Here is a 26,113-nt window from a genome sequence, read left to right as displayed (position 1 = left end):
AGACATTTATTTCACCTCTTTACTCAAAATTACATGAGAGTACAATCTCTAATATTAATAATGCATTTTTAGCTATTATTTTCATTGCTGTAATTAACTATTATTGTAGTTTTAGTAATTAGTATTGTAGTTTACAAATATACATACACACACACATTACTGTGTGTATATTATATGTATATGTATATGTATATATATGTATATATATATTATATATATATATATACACACATACACACACACACACACACACAAACTTTCAGTTTCAAAGTTGGTATATTTTGTTGTATGCTTACCAGGTTGTGGTGCAGAGTACAGGTCTTCCTGGAGAAAGGGGAATGCACTGACCATGTCTAGAGTTCTGGATGGGTAGAAGAACTCCTGAGCCACAAAATCACCTGAAGAACTACTTAACTGGAAGAGGCGTGGGGTGAAGTTAAACTTCCCTGGATCTAAAAATGAATAAATAAATACTATACTTGTACTACATTTTTTTTTCAACAAGCTCAATCAGCTTAAAAATAATAACGGCATCTGTTTATGTTAAATACAAAAATTCCGTACCTTGAAGCATGCAGTCATAAGCCTTACGATCCTTTCTGCCTAATGCTTCCCAGAATTCCATGGGCTCCATCCCTTCTTCACACTCATGGATGGTCACATTGCAACTGCTGTGCAAACCAGCCTCCAGTGGTCGCCTGGGAGACATTAAAACTTTTGTTGGACTCAATAAAACCTTGAGAATTAATAATGTTTGAGCAGTAATAATATTATACATCACAGATTACACATATGTTTTAATCATAGTTGCCTGGTGAACAAGCAGGTTTAATTTGTATTTAATATAACAGTTAATTGCCTTTTTTTATTTATCCAACAACCAGACAAAAAAAAAACATGTCAGCAAATATAAATATATTATTTATAGATCTATAGATATTTTTTTCAACATTATCCATAATAGAATAATATATAAATTCTAATATTCTAAAATTCATGTGAGTGGGAGAAAGAGCTGTCAGATATGTAGCTCAAATAAAGACCATGTTTATTAGAAACCTGGTGTAGTCTGATAAACTTGTTAGTGTGTTCATTGATAGAGACTTTAAAGCACTTTACAAGCTTTATAGATAAGGGTGACTGCCAAATACTGTAAATGGCAATCTGGTAGTCAGTTTATATTAAGAATAACAAGGTAAATTTGTTTCACTATATACCACAGAGAGATACATTGTAAGAAAGATTTAAAACTGATCCATGCATGTCTTTGTTTGAGACCAATGAAAAACTCAAGTGAACATAACTTATCCTATACCCACTTCAGAATTAAATCTGAAAATGGATATATATCCAAATACATTCTGCAAACATGCACCTCAACAGCACATACATTATCTGGAGAAAAAAATAGCTTGTTATGATGTTGAGTTAAATTATGTTTCTCATGTCCTATAAGCCTCTAATTTTGATCGAGCACAACATGAGACTGGAGAGCACACTGGAGCTTTGATTTTTCCAGTCCTTCTCTAATATCAGAAGGCACAGACACATCTTTAACTCACTGTTCTTTAATCTTGTCAGCGGCGGTTCTCGCTACCTCACGGGTATGTGTTTGTGTCTTACAGCCATGCCACAGGTAGATGAGGGCATTGTTAATGTTGAGCAGAATCATGGAAGTCCGAGAGCGCAGACTACTGCAGTGACATGCTACCTCCAGCAGATGGCCTTCTACTGGCAACTCCCCACGAACACAGTACAAACGCCATTCACCTAGAGAGATTGAAGAAGAAAAAGGATTTAATATCTAACTAATCTGATGCTCTCCCTCTGTCTCTCTCACTATCTCTAACAAACTATGAATGCTAGACTTAAATATCTGTTTTTCAGCACCAACCGTTTTTTTTTGGTTTGTTCTTTAAGTGTCAACTTAAATGTCCTTACTCTGAATGTTCTCTTCCTCTTCCTCCCTCTTCCCACAATGCACTATCATGCCGCCATTGAAGCACTGAAGGAAGCATGGTGGCTCTTTGCCCTGCTGCACCTGCACCTGTAAACCAACACCCAGGTTCAAACTTACTGCGTTCAGTGTAATATCACTGCACAGTGAGTCAGAACTGTTCAATTCTTATGTTCTTATGAGTCTGATGTTCAGTTCTTATTTTACTGATGTAAATTAGTCAATTCAATAACTAAAGAACTGTTTGTGTGAACTGATATCAGTTTGTTAAAAGTAAACACACACATACCTGTGCACCTCTCTCCTCATCCAGCTCAATGGTCATTAATGCAGAGGTTCCTTTTTCACTGACTGTACAGTTCCTGCCTTGCCAGAAAAAATAGCAGCACTTCTCTCGCCCTGGACCAGCACTGCGAACCTGCTCGGGCTTCTGCCTGTTGCCCACTAAACACACACAAAATATAAGCTCACATTCACATATTGTCAACATTTTTTTTCTTTTATTCTTTTGGGTGAAGCCTTAACAATATATGATTGAACAGTATTTTTGACCTCACTTGTAGCTAATTCCACTGCTGTGTTTATGCAAATAACAAACTCGTACACAGCACATTGATTCTGTTGTTCATACTAACCTGCTACGCTCATCATATACTTCCATTTTACCACATAAGCATCTCCCTCATGAAACTGGCCAATGCTCTGCTTGGGAAGGCAGCTGTAGTCGAATTCCAGAATATGCCAGACATCCACACTAATTGTGCTAATCTCCAAAGAGCGCAGACAGTCCTCAGGACATCCGCTATCCACAGGACCATGACCACGACCAACGTCCTGCCCTTCCAGAACCATGCTGATAGGGGTCTGAAGTGCCGGGAGCATCAGCCCCACATCATATGCAGCATACTCCAAGCGAGAAGGTGCGACCTGAGAGAGCTAATATGGGTAGGAAAGACAAAGGGATTCAAAAGTAAGCGATGTGAAAGAGAATGAATTTACAGATTAATTTGTAAAATCCCTTTATCCTGGTCAGGACTGCATTGTGAGACTATCATACCCTGCATTATATCAGTTTGGCTTTTAAGCCAATTAAATAGTTTTTAGTTGTTAAATCTAGTTGTCATGTGTATCTCTGGTCTTCTATTTCAACATATCAAAAAGTCAAAAAATGATAAATAACAGTGGTTAGTCTTAGATTTATGAATGGCATGTCGGAGTAAAAGGCCCCATTTTGTCAGCCATAACATTTATTACACAGAATATACACACACACAGAGAAGGTAAGATACCTTCTGTTCGAAGGAATGTTCACTGCTGCTCTTTGGTAGGGAGTCAACTGCGTCTCTCCAGTCCAGAAACTTCTCTCTGAATAAAGATGTCTCATTGTGTTCAGTCAATCTTCCGAATATCGCCCAATCTGGACGACCTTGGCCTTTCCTGAACACAGATATTTCATCAGCTTAAACTGAGGAAAGGAATAAAAGGAAATGGGTTTTTTTGTGCGTGTTGTCCAGACCTGGGTATAAGTGTATTGCATCCTCCTGGGTCGAGTGGGTTGATGTCACAGTTAGTGTAGTCAAAGGTGCCATTCCACAAGTGTTTGGCCAGTTGGAAAGCCACCTTTCTCTGTGCCAGAGTGACTTCTTTACCATGCCATACATACACTTCACTGCCAAAATCAAACACCAGCACCTAACAAACACACAAAATGCTAATGATGATATAATGCAAAAAAAAAAAAAAAAAGTCTATTAGAAACAATTAGAAACTTTTTAGGGGGGCAGAAAAACAAAAACTCACAATAACCCTTTTATAATTGCGCTGTGGTTCTGCTTAGAAAGAACCGATTACATTCAATCTCATGTTCAAGTTAATTATCAAACACCTGTAGGATTTTCTTCACACCTTCTTGGTTTCATTCTGCTGAAGCATAGTCCATAAAGAGCTTACAAATAATGTATGGTACCTCACATGATGAAATATACTAAACAGTAGAGAGGTAATAAAGTAATTTTTATATCAATAATATATAAATATCTAAATTAATGACAAAAAAAAGATTAGGACAAGAGATATAAATAAAAAACATGTTATTCAGAATAAATATACAGCGCAAATGGATACATATACGAATCAGGGGTTGGTTACTGTTTGCCTGCGAGTATTTTTTCCTTTCAAAGACAGCTTGCCACAAGAGTTTACAAGATGTCTGCGTGAGAGGTACACATCAGAAATGGGGTCGCTAGACTGCTGCTAGTGAGCAGTCAGATATGAAACGTAGCCCATCCTTCTTAATGACACGATCAGGGTCATGGAGGAATCAGAGTCTGAATTTATACACCATGCTGAAAGTGCTGGGATGTCCAACTCTATATTTTTCCAGTGGTTTGGTGATTTTTTAATTTATACATGAAAATGAATAAAAAGAAATAAAAGAATCCCTTGCGGGTTTTGTCGATGCTTTATGAGATTACAGATAGATATGTGGACATAATGTGTAGATAATTAGAGCACTAAACAGATACAGATAGTGGCACTGCTTTACTCCCCTACTTTGCACTATTGTACAAAAAATGTAATAAACAATTTTTATTCACTCATTTTTTAAATGCTCATTATAACAGAACAAGAAATATATGCTCTTAACAATGGGCTTTTAATTAACAGGTGTTGTAACTAATAGCAAAGAGATTTCTGACTATAAAAGTGTTTCTCTTAGTTAAAAGTCAAAAGGTTTTAGCAGAATAAAATTTCAATTAGATATCGGTCGTCATCTTTTCTTATTTGAATGTACTGTATTTCTACATTTTCTCCCAATCTTTGAACAAACATTTCAACCTTACTTCAGTAGTGTGTGCATTTGTTCATTATTTTATATACAGCTTTCATACCTCTTTGGACCCCAAAAGTGAACAACGAGGAACTCTGCCCCAGAAATCATCATCAGGAAGCAGCTTATCCTCCACCAGCCGAAAGATGCAATTAGTCTCAACTATTGCGCTCTCAAAAAACTCGTCCTCTTCTGGTGTACCAGCAGCTGTTGTGACACAGGCACAGGATGTATTTCATTTGAACGTGAAAGAAATTAAATATGATCATGTTTTACAGTTTTAGGGTTAGAAACATACGCTGGTAGCTGGCTGGTCCTCCAAGAATTTTCCAAAACTCAGCTGCAGCAGGGCTTTCAAACTTCACCCCCTGCTCAATGGTCTCCACTTGCGCTGCCCGGCAACCAAGATCATGGTTCAGCTGAATAAAACTGGCCAGCTCTGATGCCTAATAAAGAAACAAAGGATAAATAAAAAGTAGCATTTTGTGTTAAAAGCTCATGACAGTCTTAGTCATGGGTAATCATGGATAAATCTGAGCATCATGTAACAATATATTTTTAGATTTATAGTAAATGTATTAAATGTGTAGCATTTCTAAGTGACTCAAAAGGGTAACACTGAAATCCACAAAAACACAGCAACAGAAAATTCAAATGAACAAGGAGATGACAAGTCAGCACTAAATTAATGTTTATTTTCTTTTTTTGACCAACAGTCCAATTATCCAGAACACAGGTCCTGCATTTTCAGCAGTGGTTTTCTTGAGTTTTAGTTGAGCAGCCCAAAAAAATGGCTGGGTCAATAAAGGGTAAAAATGCTATCCCACTGCAATCAAACCTGCACAAGTTTGAGTTTGTTTAGAATTGGATGGATTGCTTTGATGCACATTGTCTAAAAGAACTGCACCAAGGGATGATATGTGAATATGCAAGATATAGAGTGGGTTCCAAATATATACAGTATAAGAATGTACTGTAGGTAACATGTTTTGGAGAAAAACTAAGACTAAAATATAGCTAGACTATAGACCCGGTGTAAAACGTTTATTAAATCAAAAGACAGCTGAAATGCCTGATTATGCTTCATGTTAAATAGTAGCCATGCCAGCCTGTACCTTTGCTCTCTCTATGACATTTGCAAACTCTCCAATCCAAAGGAAGCAGTGCTCAGGCGTAACCAGTAGAAAACAGTCACCGTTGTTCAAAGATGAAACTCTTGGCTCCACTAGTCTTGTCTGGACATGTCTGCGACCTGAGCAATGCAATATTTTCTAACCTTAGATTTATACCACTGATGTCATCTATTAATTTAATGATAAACAATTATACAAGTGACAAAGACTGTAACTTTCTCAGAACTATTGTGTACAGGACTGACCTTTGACTTGCATGAGCATGAGCTTATTGTATGGAGCAGCACTGTTGTTGGTCACCTGTTCAGACATGCTGACACTGCGCAAACTCACACTGCTGTAGTTCTCCTTGCTAGCCAACCCAGCCAGAGCAGCATCTGAAATGCTGGAGCTCTGACTCACTGCAAAACAGATAAAAACAGATCAATACAAGCAAACACGTACGTTTCTTTGTCAACTCACCCCTCAATTTTTAACTCTACCACAGAACTCCCTTTCTTTCTCCATTGGACCAAATCATCTTTCAGCATCAACTTTGAATGAGCATTTTATACCATTTTCTTCATCAATTTTTTTCTCCCCTTAAAATACCTCAATTTTATGCCCTTTCATGACCATGTAGCAATTTTCATTTCCACGTCTTCCTTTTCCTCTTATAACTCACTTTTCTCCTGTGTGATCCTCTTGCTTTCCAGAATACCGATATTGAGCCTCTGTTCAGTGTACTCATGTCTGATGTCCTCACGTGCCGCCAGAATCTTCAGTGGGTTACGTGATGCCTGAACGTTACGTGAAGGACGTATTGCCCTCTTGTGATGCACCATTGCTGATGCCAGCCTAAAATCAAAGAAATGCAAAAAATTTGTGTCTGTCACTGTGTATGAATTCATGCTAATGTAAATATTTTACATGTATTTATACAACAGTCTTAGAAACTAATCATTTCTGATTTGGCATTCATTTCTAATATTGGAAATCCTGAGCTAAATAAATAAATAACTGAAGAATCATGACAAATATGTAATCCTTACAATATCATCCTCCATGTGGTTGCCAGAGTCTACCTTTCATGTCCTGAAGCACAATCAATTTGCAATAGTATAGAAATTGATCTTCTATTATAATATAAAGTACAGAGGCTAGCTTTTGTCATCTCCACCTTGATTGTCTTTTCCATATATTGCACAGATTATTGCCTAAAGAAAGGATGTCTTAGTGTGTTAGATGTGTACAATAGGCATGTGGTCATGTACTGAATGGATATGCTATTAATAATTGTGGCCAAAATGTTTAAATGTGCATGCATATATGCATTTTCTCTTTATTTTATACAAGCAAAATCCATAAACATGAACCACAAACTCAATTCATTCATACAAATTTAAAAAATAAACATGTTTTCCATATATTTGGTTTCATGTGCATAAATTAACATATTATCCATTATAGTGAAGATTAAGCTTAACTTTAAATGTGGTTAAAAGAGACTGTAGATACAACATGTAATTCCACAGCCAGTTTATCAATTCATTTATCTGGAACGTCAATATCATTATTTAGCATTGGGCATTTTACTGTATACTTACTTTGGCGTATGTTTGCCAAATATGGCATCAAAATCATCATCGATTGGCACTCTTGGCATGCTGCGTGGGATGTCTGCCATGCGGCGATAGAACTTTGAGAAGATTTCATCATCCAGTCTCATAACTTCTTTCACAGCCTTCTCAGTCACGGTCAGTGTCGTCTCCTGCAAACTAGTCACTGAGAGACAAACAGACAAAGCACTAAAAGTGAGAAAGAGAAGCAAGTCATTACCATTAACACCAGACTCAAAGAGACTAATCTATAGACCTGGTCAAATTATCAACAGTACGCACCTTTACTGTTCAAACGTCCCAAAAATGTCTCTAGCTTATCCAGTTTCTTGTCGGATTCCATATCTTCTGTGACCTCAATCTCTATTATAGGGATAGACATTGGCAGATTCCATGAAGGATTATGCATTTATTTCCTCACATACAGTACATATAATGCTACGTATAAGCTTGCAGCATTTCAGTCTTAAATAGAAGGAGAGAGCATGTGCGTTACATTTACCGTCCTGTGGTTTAGAGATAGCTGGTAGACCATTCTTCAACTTTGCAGAGACTGGAGACAGAATAGGACTGATCACTGCAGAGGATGCAGCCAGACCTACAAGATATTTTTTTTTAGATTGAAAAAGCCCTTCAGTTATGTGGGTGTGTATACTACCAAAGTCTACAAAAAAAAATGCCCAATATGCACAGATGTGCTCTGTTATGACTGTAAAAGCTGAAATGATAATCTGCGTAAATGTGCCATGACATAATTTGTCCTTGAATTAATGTATATCTTTCTAACCTTTCTTCACCATCCGAGAAGCCACAGTGTACTGGCCAGAGTCATTTGCCACACCCTTTCCAGTGCTTTGCCATGCCTCCTCTCGTGTAGAGATCATCTGCTTTCTCTCTTCGATGGACATCTGTCCCTCTACTCCATCTCCCAGCCTCTGATTGGATAGAACACAAACAGGTATTATTAATAGGAAATGTGGTGCAAATGCCACATATGCTGCCACAAAAAAAAAAAAAGTGCAAACTTTCACAATTGGATTGGTCATTCTGTGAAAACATGCCATCCATATCATCAAATGGAGCAGTCAGATCGCATGTTGGAAGCAGCTCGTTTTTTGCTCTTGTTTTTTTTTTTTAACATTGGCTTTTTTGTGCTTTATGATGAAATGAAAGAGTGACATGATCATAACAGTCAATAGACCCGGCTTATTTGAGACCACATTAAGACAACCTGGTGCGAAGACTGTTCAAGACTTCTAGCTGTAAATCCTGTAAACCTTTTTTTCTGCTTCAGATATAATAACATGTCTGAGCTGGAATACGAGGTTTGTGTTTAACACTTCCCACTAACAAAACCATGACAGCTCTGACTTTGAATTACTGTGAGTTACTATTACTGGATTATCAGAGTGACTCATAGCAGCTCAGCAATATCCCAGACTCAGTGATGCATTACTAACAAAATATCCTTTGCATTGCAGATTTAACATTGTTTTGTTTAACTGCAGCAGGAAGTGTAGATCATGACTGATAATGGGAACAAAAACAAACAAATAAACTAGTATAATAATAAACCAAAATAAGTAGTACACCTGTTACCCAACACTAGTTTTTAAAAGCCACTCATTGAGTACATTCAGACACCAAGACCATGTTTGCTGCATGTTTGCAAGGTCCAGAGCCCTAAAGAACACAAGATGATTGCGAAATAAATTGTTGAGTGCATGGGCCACACTTACCTGGCATGGATGGTCTACAGGCTGACATTTTTGGGTGGAATGAAAAGGAAGAGGTGAATAGGTAGAAGCAAAAACAGGCTCCTAAGGGCAGGAAATGATGTGAGAAAGAAAGAGCAGAAAAAAATGAAAATACAAGAGCACACTGAGGGAAAGAAATGAGAAAATAATTCCAAAAGGGCAATGCAAGACAAAATGACACTGAAAGAGCCGAGGAATATAATGGCAAACGTCTACCAGAAGGAAATAGGGCAAAGTACGGCAAATAGCTTTTGAAAAGAGAGGTGAATACAAGCAAGTCAACAATCAATGCAAAGCTCCAAAAGGTACTCAAGCCCAAACTAATCACCTTGTAGCATACAGTAAGCCAGGAAGCAGTGCAGGTAAAATATCTAATCGGCAAAGACTAATGTTAATTAATGCAATGTGCATGAACAAATCTTACCCAAACCATCTCAGATGAGGCAAACTCCTCAATAACAGCCCTTTCTTCCTATAACACACAAGTAATGGATGTGTGTGTAAAGCACAGGTTGGTTTTTCTTGTAAAATGAATTGACCACATCTTGAAGTACAAGATGCCTTAAAATAATGGTGCCAAAAAAATCATCAATTGTCTTTTTGATTGCGTGTATTTCCAGCACACAAACACACAATTAAAATGTGATTAGTTGTGTAGCCCAGGTTTGGACACAACTAAGCAATGGTCTTAACCCAAGATAAGCACATCATTGTATGGCACAAGGCTAAGTTTAAAATAAGCTTAGCAAAACCCTGGAGTTTCAGATCTGTGTTTTTGTTTTACCCTACGCATTTAGAATGATATGTCAGTGCCAGGTGACTCAAAGCATGTACTGTATAGAACTTACTCTAGCTCTGTGTGTAAAAGTCAGAAGTACAGTAAACTTGGGACAATGGGACATTTCATATTTGCATCACTCAACATGTCTGTCATTTTGTTACACCGGGGGAAGAAGAAAAAAGAAAACACCCTCATTACTCAGTAGAAATTATGTAGTTAATGATATGGAACTGTATTACACTTGGAAATTCGTTACTATTTTTACGCAACTTAAAAGAAAGATATTTACCAAAAAAAATGTTAAACTGCTATCTTACAGACTTTCTGTTGTCAATTTCTGCTTAGTTACACCCATAACTATTTCTTACGAGTAGAATGATTGTAGAAATTCGATATCACACACGTAATCATGCTGTTGTACAGAATATTGCCATGGTTTTGATTACCCACAGCCCATGAGCTCAAGTCTACAACCAAATCACGGCTGCGCAGATGTTCACTATAATGCCGTATTGCTCATGCGACGTTTTTTATTTATTTGTAGTACAAGATTAATTATTTGTAGCACATATAAACTATATGTAGACATGAGTGATTAAAAATATTAAGAGCCCGGGTTCTTTTTTTTTTTATCGGACACTTCTTCAATCATATACCTTCTTCTTGAAGCCTTGCTCCTCCCATATTTGGTTGCCCATTGATGCTACTTCCTGCACAACTTCTTGTTTCTTGTTCATCCTATTCTTCCAGTCCTCCTCCCCACTCTTTTTCAACAAGGCTAACCTGGGAAAAGAAATACCATCATACACATGAGACTTCACTCACACATCACTCCATACATTTTTAAGACAAAACAAATAATCAGTAAACTGAAATATGCATTTAGCTTTCTCATGATACATATTTATTTATAGCCAATATTCTCCTTTTTATTCTCTCCCTGCAACCTCTTTTTATTCTAGCATCCTCACCAAAAAGAAGGACAGTCAGTCGAACAGCACATTCCAAAATAGCAATTTCTATGTGGCTCAGTGAAGGAGAGGAGCACTGACCCACATTCATTCATCAAACAGGACGCAAGGAGAACAGTGCTGGTGCCCTTGACACATGCTGCATTCACAACCATTTCCATAACCAGGTACTATACACTTTAGCAACATTTTTTCTTTGGTCTTATTTCACAAATACAATTTAATTTTAGTTATATTTACAAAATAGGATGATGTATATCTGAACATCCACTGTAATTACTGGATTTGAATATTTAAGATATTTAGAGGTCTTCAGAATGGTTCCATCATGTGAGGCCACATTTGAAATAAAGGTCTGACAATGCATTTTGTGGCATTCGTTTTGCAACAATCTCCTGTATACACACCAGGATAATATTTGTACTATATTTTATAGTCTTCATGAGACTACTAACCACACACTCACCTCTCCTTAATGGACATTGACGTCATTGTCTCTGGTTCTTCCTGGGCCACAGGGGAAGCCTGGTTTTGATTTGGTATGATGTACTGGGGCTTAGGTTGAGTCTGAGGTGGGACTTTAGTCTGTGGCAGAGTGTAGGAATAAGACTGATTGGGGTTGATTGTATCTTTGATTTGTATCGGTCCAGGGGACTCTGGGTAAATTTGTGCTTCTGTTGGTGGAGGAGATTGGAGGTATGACTGGGGTTTGGGATAAGTCTGAGGTGAGGTTTGTGGGGAACGATGAGAAGAGCTTTGGAAGTGAGGCGGTATCGTCTTCGGCTGGGGTTTAGGAGAAGTGCAAGGAGGACTGGGCTGCAGATATGTTAGTGTGTGTGAAGCAGTAGCCGAAGTGCGCAAAGGGCTTTGGAAGGAAAGAACTGCAGTGCTCACAGTACACACTGAGGGACCAGGCTCAGGAGCATCTATGTAACACACACAAAGTGGAACAGTACAAGTGACATGGTTACACACAATAATTCTAACCAACATAGAGATGATTGTGACTTTCCTACAGTTAGATACGTATCTAACTGAAATATATACGCGTGTGTGTGATATATATATATATATATATAAATATTAATCACACACACGTGTGTATACACACACACACACACACACACACACACACACACACACACACACACACACACACGTCCAATAACAGAGAATCATGGGGGGGGGGGTTTACCATAGTAAGAGGGATATAAAAATTATAATTTTTTTACTTAAGATAAAGATAATATTGAAACTTAATTTTACCCATTTCAAATTGTGGGTAAGAAGAATTAAAAAATGCTGTAACTTGTATTTCAGGAAATATTTAATAAGTGTTTTAGGAATACATCATTCTCCAGTAGCTAAAGTGCTGCCAATTGTTGGCTAATGGACAGTTACCTGTGTTTGGTGAGTTTGTATATTTACTTGGTTATATTACAATACTTTGTATTTAATTCAATAATGTATCAGGATATTTTGTGGTCTCTTCTCCGCTAGCTGGACTTAACTACATAATGGTCAGTAAATGTGACAGGTCAAATTGATGTACACAATAAATGCTTTGCTTCTTAACACTTCTGTATTGCTGTGGAAACAGTGACATAAGAGCACATAACATTTTAAGGGAAGCAAATACATACCAAATTACATACTAACATTAAATAGGACACCACCAGTGGCACTATATAGGCAGCTGAATGATCGCTGAATGTGCACTGACTTGGCAATCACAGCCCTGAGATTAGTCAGAATGGTAGACAAGGACATAGCGCAACACATAACAAAATGTGTATAATATTAGTCGTTTATCCTGTGTGATCACATTACACACAAAAATATTCACTCATTTGATTGTGGAAATAACAACAGGCCTTCAAGGCAAACAAATGGGTACAACATGCACACACTACAACTGTGTTGCTACTGCACAAAGGCAAAGAATAATCTGATTGACTCTGTCCTGAGCAGACATCCAAAACATACATCATCAAAATCGATAGTAAATACAAAGAGAAATGACGAGATATTTTTTCCCCCTCCAAATATGTGTATAGAAACATGAGGCTTCCATTGTACCTTTCTGGTGATTTTTTCCCCCACTTAGAATACTCACATTAACTGGATTATTACATCTTTCAAAAAAAAATTCTCTCATTCATTGTTTCCTTGAAGCAAACCAGCAATTTATTGCTGCATTTGTACTCACAGAGTGCTAAGAGCACTCTTCTGACTGAAGATAGTAACACTCCAGTAAAAAGCCTCCCACCTCCGTAACAACAGCATTATTAGTTTGTGATACTCGGGCACAGACAAAGAAAGCTGTGTGGGTTGCTTGGATGTGAAATTATGCTAATCGCATTCAGCCCAGCATGGTAGAGCTTAACCCAATCAGAAATGGGCTCAGCACATGGACAGGCAACCAAGTGTAACAGTATGTGCATCAGATACAATAAGGAGACAACCAAATTAATCACACCCCCATAGCTTTATTTATTTATTATTTATTTATCCGTTCACTCATTCTCTATTCCCCCCATCTCTTACCTGAGGCAACAACTCTGCTGTGCTCCGTCTGAACAGCGTCTGGCAAGAGGTAACCTTGTGAGATGAGGATCTTGTCTTTCCCTCTCTCCCAGTCTTGCTGCCTCAGTCTGTCATGCTCCCTCTCTTGCTCGCTCTCCTCCTGGTTAGTCAGCCCCACCTCCCTCTCTCCATGAGTGTGCGATAGTGTGTGTGTAATAGTGTGTGCATGTGTGCGCTGCTTAAACACATGAGGGGGCGTGGGTTCTCTGCTTTCTGCCAAACCAAGTCTACACCCATGATCCTCCTTTTGTTTCTGATCATTGGCTGATACACTATCAGCCAAGCCCTTGCCTTGTGTTGGTTGGATCAGCCCCTCTGATGGGGGTGGAGAGCATATCTCAGAGGGGCAGTTTTCCCCACTCTCTGTCAGACTGAAATATCGAACACCTCTCTCATATGCTGGAAGCTTATCGTGTGGTGACTGACTGGATGAAAGCAGACTGGGCGGTGCTGCTGGAGTAGGAGTGCGAGAGAGGGCTGGACATGTCTCTGTGTGAACATCTGCAGGGACTGCCATGGATCGGCTTGTCACCATGGCAACAGAAGCCTGGGCGGTGACCGCAGCAACAGAACGGACCAACGATGCAGAGAGAGGCTCCAACTTCAGACCCCCGTTCTGCAGCTAAACATTCACAGAGGAATACAGGAAAGAAAAAAAAAAATAATGAATGCATGACCAAACAAAGCACACACACAAAAAAAAAAGGCAAGCACAAGCACACACACACACAGTTCAGCTGAGAATGCATAATATACTTGACATTTAGCAGAATTACTTTCTCAGTATAACTCCTGAGACATTACTATGTATAAACACACAAATGAGAGGCTATATCCAACAAGAGTTGCAAGGGGCATTCAAGCCTGGCACACATTACATCTATAACAAATGAAATTTATCCTCTATCAATTATTTGCAAAAAATGCATGCTATAAACCGTGTGGGCAGCAGATGTACAAAAGTATAGATCTTAATGTCTGACAGAGCAGGGGCCAGTTCATGTATAAAGAGTATAAATACAAATCTATGTTAGCAGTAGTACTGTAGTAGCAGTAACATTACAGTAGAAGTAGAAATAGCAGTTTTATTAGTAGCAGCAACAAAAGAAAAGCAGTAGAAGCCACAGTAGTAAATAGTAGTAGTAGTAATAGTAGAAGTAGAAGTAATACTAGTATTAGTAACAGCAGTAATAAGTTCTAGCAGTAATAAGTGACAGTAATAAGTTCAGTACTGTAGTAGCAACATTAATAGTAGCTGTAGTATTAACAGCAGTATCACTTAAATCACAGCTGGATGAAAGTGTAAAAAAAAAAAAAAAAAAAAAAAAAAAAAAAAAGTCAGGGGCCATGAAGCATCATTCACATTTTATTCATCTCCACTTTAATCCCACTTTAAGAATCCCAAAATGGTGAAAATTTAACCAGATATTCTGCAAAGTCAATGAAGTGTTCAAGCAAACATTCTATTCGCAACTAACAAGAAGCATAAAATCAATATGAGGATGCAAATTTGCCAATCCAAAGCTGTTATTGTCCCAGGCTAACAATTTAGCCGAAAGTGGTTCATATTGTCTTACTTGATTGCCATTGGGTGGGACTACAAACCCATCAGGCATGGGAAGTGGATCTGTGTAATCTGATGGATCTACAGCCTGCATAAGATCCTGTGAAAGGGATAGTGTTCTGATGCTTAAAATTGTGACTAGTTCAAAAGATCTCATTCCTGGAATATTTCAAAAATCCATTTATTTAAAATCCATCCATTCATCATAAACTTCCCAAATCACTACATTAATAACAATTAGAATGTGTCCCATTTGAAACATAAGAATTGTGCTGAAACAAAATTTTTCTTTAAAGTTAATCTCAAAAGTACTTGCGGAAAAATATAATTTACCAAAAAATAGCTAAATTCACCTGATTTACTTCCCCTTGGGTGATGGGTTGGGTTTGGAACCGGGCATTTCGCCTACGTGGACGTGAATCTGCACATGCACCCTCTGCTTTTTGGGCTGGAGGATGAGACAGGCGGTTAAACAGAGCCATTTTCTCAGCCAGACTCAGTGTCGACAGGTCAGGCTCTTCAGATGCTGCCCCTTCTCTGGTCCCCACATCTCCTGGTGGCACCCCCTTCTCCTTCTCCTGTGGAGCAGAGGAGGGGGCTGAGGGAGTCTGCAAGCTGGGAGGAGACAAACAAGCACATCACTGCAAAAATTTGCATCACTGAGATGTGTACATGCTCCAAAAGAAATTTTTTGAATTAATTTTTTTTTAATATTTAAATAATTCTTAAATTTAGTCACAACTAAATATATGTATAGGATGACAGGATGCATAAAAGTAAATGCAGCTTGCAAAAGAAACACACTAAAGAGCACACAGACACAGCAAATCATGCAACACTAACACCACTCAAAAACTGTGCGCATACCGATTCATTAAAATGGTATATTAAATTCATGTGAATAATTAAAAATCATTTAATCCATTACTGAGTGAAAGAACCAGAATATGGTAACAGACTAGTGGTTATTAATCACTGCCTGATGCACAGAGTGAAGTGACCTCTACAATCTAGGTCAGAATTAATACACAATAATTAACATTCATAAATAACCCAACTCTTATATGAACCCACTATGGACCATATTATGAAAAAAAGTTAACAAAAAAAATCTGTTTTTCTTTTTTTTTTTACTCCATCCATTAAATAGATCTACATGCTTTTTTTATTTTTACAAAATTTCATTTATATAGCACATAAAATGGAGCATTTTGACCAGTGTTTCTTTCTGTTCCTGAAAACATTAAAAGTATACTATATTTAAGAAACTCGACCTTGAAGAGTAAAATAATTTTTCATAAATTGTGTTTCTCAACAATAAAACAGAATATTTAAAAGTTAACAAAATTAACAGAAGAAAAAAAAAAGAATCTGTCCACATTCTAAGAATAAAACTTTAAACATTTATACAATATTTTTAAATCCAGTACCTACTCCTTTCTTATTATATATACTGTTTGCACAAAAAAGAAATAAAAATGTCTAGTCTACGGAGATTATAGTAGCATGCACTACATGCCATTTATATAACAAAAGTTCTATAGAAAATTACTCTACTTTAAATAATTAAAAAAAAAAAAAAAAACTTTTATTCTGTCTGGGAAAGCAACTGGTTTATTTGGTTGACCTGAGACACAAGTACATATAAGCAAATATTTTACAATTTCAAGTGACCCTAATACTGAAGGTGAATTATTTCCTTATTGTGCTACTGCAAAATGGAATAATAACTCGCAGTACACTGTTTCACCAGGAGAGGATGCTCTCCACAGCGTTTACTTCACTGGAGGGAAAAAAAGAGACATACTAAATACACACCATTTCAAGATGCAGAGAAATCTTGAAGATGCACTGTAGGCACAGCAATAAAATCACAGTAACTGGAGCTTTGGGCAAACTTAAAATCAATAGCCATGCTGCAGACATGTACATATAAAATTGTATTACGTAAAACACAGCAGCACTAATTGCATAAGCTTAATGCACGCTCTAATAGCTCATACACATTATCAGGTACCTGAATTTAGTCATTGTGGTGCTGACTACTGTGGGACTGGGAAACCTGGGGGCTGTGGTTTGAACAGTGACCATTTGGGTGGGGGGACCAGAAGAACTTTAGGAAAGGACAAATAATGCCAGAGAAAGTCAATAAAAGATGGTTACACATCCATAAACGAGTGACAAATGAACTATAAATAAGAGCAACCTAGATGAATCTTTGCATAAGGATGCTACATATAATCCAAAACCCTGTCGTTACTGTCGATACTGAAACAGCTTATAATTAGTCAGACAGGTCCAAAATATCTACATGTTCTATCCAAACAAATACTAGAATTTTGGCAGGAAAATAAAATGACAAAGACATAAAAAAAAAATTTATGGTTACACACCACAATGAGCTATTGAAAAGGTTTTGCAGTGCCTTATATATGTATATAGCCCCTTTAACTTTTCTGCATAATGTCTAAGGAGCACCACATCTCAGATGGGAAAATCTGTTCACAGGTTAACCATAGCCTGGAGATTACAGAAGAGTCTCATTTGGAGTTTACCATAAGTCATGACAGAAATTCAGCAAAAGTTTCTTTAATCTTATGAGAACAAAACTGATTTCTGCCAAATGCAAAATTCTATGAACAATAAATTCAAACAGCTTTGATCATCTCCACATTGAAGCATGGTGGTGGTAGCAGCATGTTATTCCTCTTCATACAAGTTATATTCTTTCAATTTTTAAGAACATATTTTCCAGTATGTTATTATGTTGAATGGTCAAGGATTAGGATGATGATAACAAAAGCCTGGTCTATACAGGAATGGGTGTATTTATATTAAGAGACCCATGGCATTCAGCTGCACATAGGAGACCGTCACTCAACCAGTTGTGACAACTAATACGGGTCTTTCAGCATTTCATAATTTATCTTTTATTTGAAAATACATTTGTACGCTCAGATTTTTCAAGGGATATTTTATGTAGTATGTTAGCAGAAGTGACCTACGTTGCAGCGATGACCACTTCCTCTGTGGTAACGGGCTGGGTTCTGGAGCGGTCCTGGGTACGCCTGAATCTCCGCTCTACTGCTGCATTACGGGACCGAGGTTTGGGAACACCACTTTCTGAAGTCCTCTCAAGCTCCTGAAACATGATGGCATGTAAAAACAAAAATCCTAAATATTAAAATATCAAAGCAGACATAGAAAGCAAACAAATATATATTTTAATATTAATTAATAAAAATATATTTTTATTGCTGATATTTGATAATGGCTATAAGAGTACTCATTATCTCAGACTTGGACCTCCATACCTAGACCAGGCTACACAATTTAGTTGATGCATACATATATACTATATGATCTTATACCCTGAAGAGCGACCTCTTGGCTGCTACACTCATCTTTGCTCGCTCATCCAACTTCTCTTCATCTTCTAGAGAAACAAAGTGTGTGTTTATGAGTGAGTTTTACAGGTATATTCACTGATCTTTTTGTTTGATGTATTATGAAAACAGAATCCATAAATGAAGATGAGCTCACCTTCAGCCTTATGTAACTCCAGAGACCTAAAGAATACCAAGCACAAAGTACAATAAAACAAAGTGCCAAGAATTGCATAGAAACACTGTTGAGGAAAAGAATTTAAATAATTTCCATTAAACACTCATTAGCAAGACTTGGTCTAAAATGAGAGCAATCATGATAATCTTAAAAACCTAGCCTAGAGAAGTGTTAAAATTAGGAGGGCATCAGGTTAGTGTATCATCACTTGGTCTTATCATACCTATCAGACTGAAGTCTTTCAGCTGATGTGACTGGCTGGGTTCTGAATCTTTCAGAGGCCTTGCGATCATCACCAGGGTTGATGTACCTTCTAGGTCGGCGTTGCCCCTTTTCTTGGTCAACAAACTCTGCTGACTGAGTCTCCTGGGCAGTAGTGTCGATGTTAGATTCATTTCTTCATATCAGGATTTTGATATATAACAATAAAAAAAACAAGAACAAACAATTATTAAAATGCATATCGTTGCTTATTGACATTACATTTAGCAATTTAAAAAAAGTACTCCATGATAAAGCAACACATTTATCATAAAATGAAGCACACCATGCACACCAATAAACACATGGTTTTGCTTAGTTAATTTGCACACATGCAACTGCTAAATAGTAGCATTTTATTAAAGAAAAAACATTTCTGCAAATATTCCCTTTATTGTGGAAAAAAATAAAAAGCAATATCCATTTATAAAATTCTAGCAGTTTATTAGGGTTAGTTATGGTTTAAAATTTGGTAAGATTTTGTTTCTCGTAGACACACATTCCTTTATACACTAGCTAGATACAGTATATTGCCCAGTGTGTCACAGCAAAGTTGGGTATTAGATAAACCAATTAAAAAACTGAGGTTAATCCACAGAGTCTAACAGCATGTTAAATTTCACACCCATTTAAACTGTCAGCAGATTAATGTAGATGTGTGCGTTTAGTTCGCTTGCTTGAACACAACGTTAATAAATAAAAGCCACGAGAGCACAACATTGCCTCCAGGTTAAAATAATTAGTATTTGTATCTATTTCAAGACTCAAGTGCTATCCACGTACAATTCCGGCCTACGTCCTGAAGCATTCTCCAGATAGGAATGCCTGAGCTTTGCCACAGAAACTCTTGTATCCAAAGCCCCTACTTCAGCATTGGTAGTTCCTGTGTCCTTGGCACTCTGTCCCACCCCTGTTGGCATAATAGATTCTCGACTTGCAGAACGATCAATACACCGAATTGCTGCAGACCTCTGAGCCACTCCAATATCAGACATTGAGCGAGTCCGGGATTTTGGCTTAAGATCATCTTTGCTTCTTCTGTGGCGGGCCTGAGGGATGGAGGAACCGCTTTGCAAGTAACAACCTTCAGCCAGTCTATGATGCAAGGATGGGTCAGTGCCCACTTGTTGTGTGTGTATGGTGTCCATAATCTCTGGCATGTCCCGATTTATCTTCTCATGTTTATCTTCCTCCATACGATAACCTGGTTGGCCAATGTGATCTTGGCTTTCCCAGTTACCTGACTGGCTGATCCTACGCACTCGACGTCCTTTCCCATCATCTTCGGATTGGCTTATCTTTCTGTGTCTGAGATTTACTTCACCATCCTCTGGCTGGCAGACCCTTCTTTGTCTGCACTGAATTTCTACCATCTCTTTCTGGACCATCTTTTGACCAACATTTTCTGCATCATAAGCCTTCATGTTGCACAATTCTTTCTTATCTAATGTTGCAATTCTCCCTTCACTTTGTCCATCTTTCATCTCAAATTGAGTAAGCCTTTTATCAAGGCATTGCGCTACATCGGATGTGCTAGCCCAGCTTTCAACCTGCCTGGATGGATCTTCAACATGTTTAAAGATATATAACTGTTCTTCTGACTTCCCATTAATATCATCAAACTGTCCTTTACCATGATGCTGAACTTGACCTAACTTGCTAATTTTTCTATCATCCCACCTCTCTTTCCCTTCCATCTTTTCACATCCAACCTGCATTTCTCCCTGTATTCTCTTTTTGTTGCCCAGTCCAGCTTTTTCTTGAGACTCACTAATTTTCCCATCACCTTGGCCTGATCTGTTCTGCATGTGGCTGGTCCTGTATTCTCCTTTACTTCCTTCCTCCCCTAATGGGCTGACTCTCCTTTCATCTTGCCCTTCTCTCATCTCAAAGTTGCCATCCCTGATTCTGCCTGTATCTACTCTCTCATCTAATTGACCAACACTCACTCTACCACTTCGTTCAATCTCTTCTGACTGGCTGATTCTCCTGCTTCTCCGACCCTCCAAAACCTCCTCAGCACGTCTGTTCATGGTGTCATCTACACTTTTCTCCCTTCTGCGAATTTCAGAAGGCAATACAGCTTTTCTGCTCCTCAGCAATCTCTCTGATGGTGGATCAGTCCTTAAAGCTGATCTGCCTTCCCTTTGGTAAAGCGGAATATGATCAGCACTGGCCCTTCGCATTGTTTCCACGCCTTCTCTACCAATTGGGGTCAACCTAGGTATGTCTGCATGGCCCTGAGAATCTGGCTCATTAACTGCAGATGCACTGGGTGAGGAGCATGCAATATTCCCATTCAATGGAGCAGATTGTTTGACAGGCCAGTAGGAAGAACCATGGTGAGGAGAATGGCCATAGATAGGATGCAGATCTACATTGGGACCATAAAGAAGAGGCTGACCAGGATTATATCCAGAAACAACTGGCTGAGTCTGTCCAAATGACTGAGACACATGTCCAACCTTATACAGAGGTTGGTGTTGAGAGGCATTGCCCACAAGCATTGGTTGATGGGTGTCTCCATATTTAAGTTCAGGTTGTGGGGCATTTCTATTCTCAGGAAATAATTGTTGAAAGTCTCTGTCTCTAGAATGAATCTGTGGGGGAATTCTAGATATTTGATATTTGAGCTGTATGTCTCCATAATAGGGTGAAGGTTGTGTATAGTCTGGCTGGCAACCCATAGCGTTCGGATGCCCCTGAAGCCTCTGATTATAGTTTATATGTTCTACATTTGGTGCACATTGAGGTTCACCTGAGAGTAAACGCTGATGTTGAGTCGATTCTGTACTCTGTGCACGTTGATATCTTGGTGGTTCGGCACTGTGTGCTCGAAAGTAATGGGAAGGTTCTGTATTCAAATTCTGTTGTTGGCCATGGGGCTCTGCAGTCCATGTTTGTAGGTGAATTGTAGATTCAGAGTGAGGGGCTAAATGTGAAGGAGTATCAACAGGGAGACGTCGAACTGATAATGCATCTGATCCTGGATCAGATGACCATCCTAAGCTGCCATCCCTTGCCCGTCTCTCTCTCCCTCGTATTCTTCATAAGGGGATAAAAAAAATATTAGCGCTGGCCAAGAAAAGATAACCATCTAGAGAGACCTTCATAATAAAGTCAACACTAAATAATAAATACTAGATCCAATATTTTGCTTGTTTTTGATGTGTAATGTGAAAATTGAACTTAAAGCCATATAAAAATAAACAGCCACTTTCCTATGTATACAACTTTTAACCAAGGGTAGTGTTTGTTTAGCCAAATCACAGGAGCATATAGATACATTATCCATGTATTTGAATAAAACAATGACTAGACTGTTAATGTTTTAATTAGAAGTTATTTGAATTTGCATCGGATATCGTTTATACATATTTAAACATTATTAACATCCCCACTCTAAGAAAATAAGGTTGGTAATTATTTTGACACACATGACAAAAAAGCTGCACAAAACGGGTAGAAATTAAAGCTCAGTCCAAAGCATTAGGCATTATAATCAACTGGTATACAGTATGTATTTTATTTAGTATTGGTATTACATATAATCTATTTTATTTATAACCAATCATGCGATATTGTGTGGCAGGCCCCCAAAGACCAAAGTAAGTGGAAAACAAAATAATACTTTCTATTATGCTATGTGCAGAAGGTGCACCGCAAAAAGAGAACTACTGTACTGGTAAGAAGCAAAAAAAGAAAGGAAGGAGGAAGGAAAGAAACAAGTAGTAAACTCCGACAACTCTAAAAATTTTAAGTTAGAAATATCCAGACATTCTTAACAGTTAAAAAATGCTTTTACACTTCTGTCCCCATTTTCTCTTAGACAAGTACAGAGCTTTTTCTGATTTGATAATCAAGGGTCAACAACCCTGAATCTATAGAAATAGATTCTAGAGATCAAAATTCTATAGAAATACTCCCCCAAAAGTCCCCCAAATATTCAACCCAGCTTTCCTGATTTACATAATTATTTGCAAAAAGCATGCACCAATTTAGCAAATAAGAACATAAACTGGGATTTTCCCATCTAAATTAAGGTGCATATCATTTAAAATAAAACTGCCATTAATATATGTGTGGCAATAACCTCTGAGCCAATAAAACAAAATATTTTAAAATAGAACAAGAACAGTCACTAATGCAAAATAACATTCTTACATAGCAACTGTGATATCCTATTTTTCCCCCCCTCATTCTAGCTAGATGTACATATAAATATGAAAAAGAGCATTTTATTCCATTACTGTGATGCTGCATTGTGTGTACTGTAAAGTCTTAATCATTTATTTTAAATAATATGTTTGGTAAATCTTTCCTGTCCCTATGACAAGTATTATGTCAGGTTTTTGATAAAATTATACTAAATGCTGAATATAGAAGCTCGTCTGTAATATTTGCATATGATATATTTGACCTATTTAATAAATAATAGCTCAAACATTTTTTTTATAATTCCAACAAAGTGAAAACATAATACCAATTGCTCCAAAGGGTAAAATGTTTTTTTGTGGGATTTTTTTTTTTTCTTTAAATGTTAAAACAAGAGTGGTGCAAACAATATTTTAAATAAATGGACAAACTGAATGACCATTGGGTTGCCTGCCTTGGAAGGTCAGTAAGTGAGACTCAAAACAGATGAAACTTGAAGAATCCACAAGTTAGCAGGGAAGAATTTAAGTGGTTTCTCTGACCGTACACTATAGATAATGGAAAAGCACTTAAACGAATATTGCATGCCCAGAAGGAATATTTTAAAAGGGCACAAGCAATCGTATACCTGGACAGCCAGTTGATATGCGAGTATGTTTCATCATCCAAGTCTTTCTGGAGAGACCACTCACTTTAAGACAAAGACACCATGCTAGAACATCGGCCAGGACATGGCAACTTATAATGATAATAAATAAACCAGAAAATGGTAAAAGGGTTTCCCTATGGCAATTTAACAACAGTGCACTTAACCTTTAGAAGCATGGACAAGGACAATTCAACCATAACTTGAGCTGATCAGGACAATTGCAGAACATATTCTAAAGTTTTTAGCGTGTGATCGGTCTTTTAACGTGATATTTTAGGATTAAGAGATCACTACAACAGAACCTCAAAAAAACAAAAAAAAACAAACAATGAGTAAGGTTGTTTGAAATCAGCATCCGGTTTGTTGTACGTCTTTAGACCTCTGCCTTTAGCACTCAATACAAATCATATTATATAATAATTAATATTTACTGTAAATTATATAATTTAAAGCATATACAATAATTACATGGCTAGCTATTATACAAATACAACCCGTCTGTGCTTATTATAATTGTAACAATATTTACCTTTACCTATTTAACTATAGTTACTTGTCTTGATGTACTTGGTTATAGCAAATTAAATGTGTTCCCAGAAGGTCAGTGCTGGTCCTACCTTTATGGCTCTGGACTATTGACCAGAATTTGAAAGAAGCCCATTTTATCAAGTCAATTTGGATAAAAGGATTTACCAGATGTGTAAATGCAAATGCAAAGCCCCTAATTGGTGAAATGTAACATGTCTTTCTTGCATAAAAGCAAAAATGGCTGAAGTAGCAAGCATACAGTAGCATATCACTGTTGTCAGAGCCAAAGCAGGTGAGAAAAGCTCCAGATAACCAAATTGGTTTAACAATAAGTAAATAACTAAGAATTATAATTCCATAACCCAACTTTGTAGTTTGCTATTGCATATTATTGGATATTGAGAAGTAATGCACCAAATTCTGTACCCCAATATTAAACTTGAACCAACTAAACAATGAGAGGATTAAAATCACAGCATATAAACGTTATTTGATAGAAATGCAAGTATGCATAGGCTTATGAATCCAGGGGAAATCTATGTTCTCCTCTAGAGCTCTTCGGAATCATTATATTAAAAATAAAAGGGTGTTTAATTACAACTCTAGTAGGTGACTGGCCAAACACACTGCATGGGTTTTTGGGGTTAACACAACAGAGACATAAAAGATTCTCAGTAAACATTCAGCCTTAGGCTGTCCACTTATCCATACTCAGAATAAATGATCAAAATTCTTTCATCATAATGATCAATGCGTATTAAGAAAGGTAGAAGCTGATGGTTTGCTGACATCCAGGGTTTTTATGAGCTTGTGTTTTAATCATGAAAGATAGATTAATCTTGAAAAACAATCATGGAAATACTACACTAATTCAAGGAAGCTCACAGACTCACCCCTGTCGGTTGAGGATGTTTTGTGCCTGCTGCTCAATGAACAGGTCTCCTGGTGAGATTCCCTGGCGCGTGGAGGGCAATGAGGCACGGCGTGCTGCCTGAGGGGATCTAGGCACTGCAGGAACACCTCTGGCCTGTTGGGCTGGCCCCTTTTCCACAGTGGAAGAAGCTTCTTGTTGATTTGACCGGCGGTTGCTGTCTGGTGTTCTCCGGTATTTCTCCAGGTTGACCCTTTCACTCTCTTGCTCTGCTTCCAATTTCTTGTCTCGAGAACTGAAAGTATTTCTTCTTTCCCGGTGTGCAGGAGAAGCAGAATCAGCGGGCATGGAAACCCGGCCGACACCTGAGCTGCTGTATCTTGGCCTGTTGGTGCTACGGTCACGGCCTTTCTCCTTGTCCTCCCTCAACTGTTCCGGTTTCTGACCTTGTCCCCCATGAGGCAAAGCTTGTTTGTCCAATGTCTCTCTGCGGGATCGTGTGTGTTGAGGCGTGTAATCTATATCCGGTTCTTGGTCAAGAAGGATCCCGTAACGTTCTGATAACTGGCGGCGACGCTCAGCTTTGTAGCGAGCTATTCGTTCTGCTTTAGTGCTCTGGCTTTCAGGAATGGAATCCTGAACAGGATGGGCAGTAATTTGTAAATTGGGCTGTGCTTGAGCCCTGGATTGCATGTCGGTGTTGTCCTGCTCATCACAACTGTATCGCTTCACTTTGGGAAAACAAGTATGAACAAGGTGTAGAAATACATTGTGAATTCTATAATTATATTATATTAACTTGTAAAGAGATTAATAACTTATTTTGCAAAGATCTCGCAAACTATACACAGTATTTACTTACTTCAAGATTATTATAGGAAGTGGTGTTTTACTTTAATTTGGACATT

The 26,113-nt window shown here is 37.8% G+C and overlaps 1 protein-coding gene across 14 annotated transcripts in view; it reads right to left on the bottom strand.

Annotated features, from left to right (window-relative positions):
• The window catches only part of svilb (supervillin b), a 64,131-nt gene that overhangs the window by 24,999 nt on the left and 13,019 nt on the right, over positions 1–26,113 (bottom strand). For 7 of the 14 annotated variants that reach the window (XR_007139126.1, XM_047806445.1, XM_047806437.1 and 4 more), the window contains 31 exons: positions 25,228–25,936; positions 19,786–22,047; positions 18,965–19,138; positions 18,721–18,746; positions 18,549–18,613; positions 18,183–18,319; positions 17,195–17,290; positions 15,531–15,792; positions 15,191–15,277; positions 13,575–14,235; positions 11,494–11,953; positions 10,713–10,839; positions 9,700–9,747; positions 9,258–9,338; positions 8,306–8,453; positions 8,021–8,116; positions 7,801–7,881; positions 7,507–7,684; positions 6,585–6,757; positions 6,166–6,321; positions 5,903–6,039; positions 5,086–5,233; positions 4,849–4,994; positions 3,474–3,649; positions 3,247–3,394; positions 2,593–2,893; positions 2,247–2,401; positions 1,942–2,047; positions 1,563–1,770; positions 565–698; positions 297–452 (listed from right to left, as the gene is read on the bottom strand). Coding sequence is in view for 13 of the 14 variants with exons in the window: in XM_047806445.1 (XP_047662401.1) it covers positions 297–452; positions 565–698; positions 1,563–1,770; positions 1,942–2,047; positions 2,247–2,401; positions 2,593–2,893; positions 3,247–3,394; positions 3,474–3,649; positions 4,849–4,994; positions 5,086–5,233; positions 5,903–6,039; positions 6,166–6,321; positions 6,585–6,757; positions 7,507–7,684; positions 7,801–7,881; positions 8,021–8,116; positions 8,306–8,453; positions 9,258–9,338; positions 9,700–9,747; positions 10,713–10,839; positions 11,494–11,953; positions 13,575–14,235; positions 15,191–15,277; positions 15,531–15,792; positions 17,195–17,290; positions 18,183–18,319; positions 18,549–18,613; positions 18,721–18,746; positions 18,965–19,138; positions 19,786–22,047; positions 25,228–25,936 (7,842 nt within the window). In the remaining variant the exon portion in view is untranslated. The remainder of the gene's footprint in view (positions 1–296; positions 453–564; positions 699–1,562; positions 1,771–1,941; positions 2,048–2,246; positions 2,402–2,592; positions 2,894–3,246; positions 3,395–3,473; positions 3,650–4,848; positions 4,995–5,085; positions 5,234–5,902; positions 6,040–6,165; positions 6,322–6,584; positions 6,758–7,506; positions 7,685–7,800; positions 7,882–8,020; positions 8,117–8,305; positions 8,454–9,257; positions 9,339–9,699; positions 9,748–10,712; positions 10,840–11,493; positions 11,954–13,574; positions 14,236–15,190; positions 15,278–15,530; positions 15,793–17,194; positions 17,291–18,182; positions 18,320–18,548; positions 18,614–18,720; positions 18,747–18,964; positions 19,139–19,785; positions 22,048–25,227; positions 25,937–26,113) is intronic. The other 7 variants (XM_047806439.1, XM_047806441.1, XM_047806442.1 and 4 more) reach the window with 7 other exon arrangements.

The sequence above is a fragment of the Tachysurus fulvidraco genome, chromosome 22, assembly GCF_022655615.1.
Source record: "Tachysurus fulvidraco isolate hzauxx_2018 chromosome 22, HZAU_PFXX_2.0, whole genome shotgun sequence".
NCBI classification, from domain to species: Eukaryota; Metazoa; Chordata; class Actinopteri; order Siluriformes; family Bagridae; genus Tachysurus; species Tachysurus fulvidraco.
Note: the sequence above shows the minus strand (reverse complement) of the source record. Positions and strands in the feature narration are given on the sequence as shown.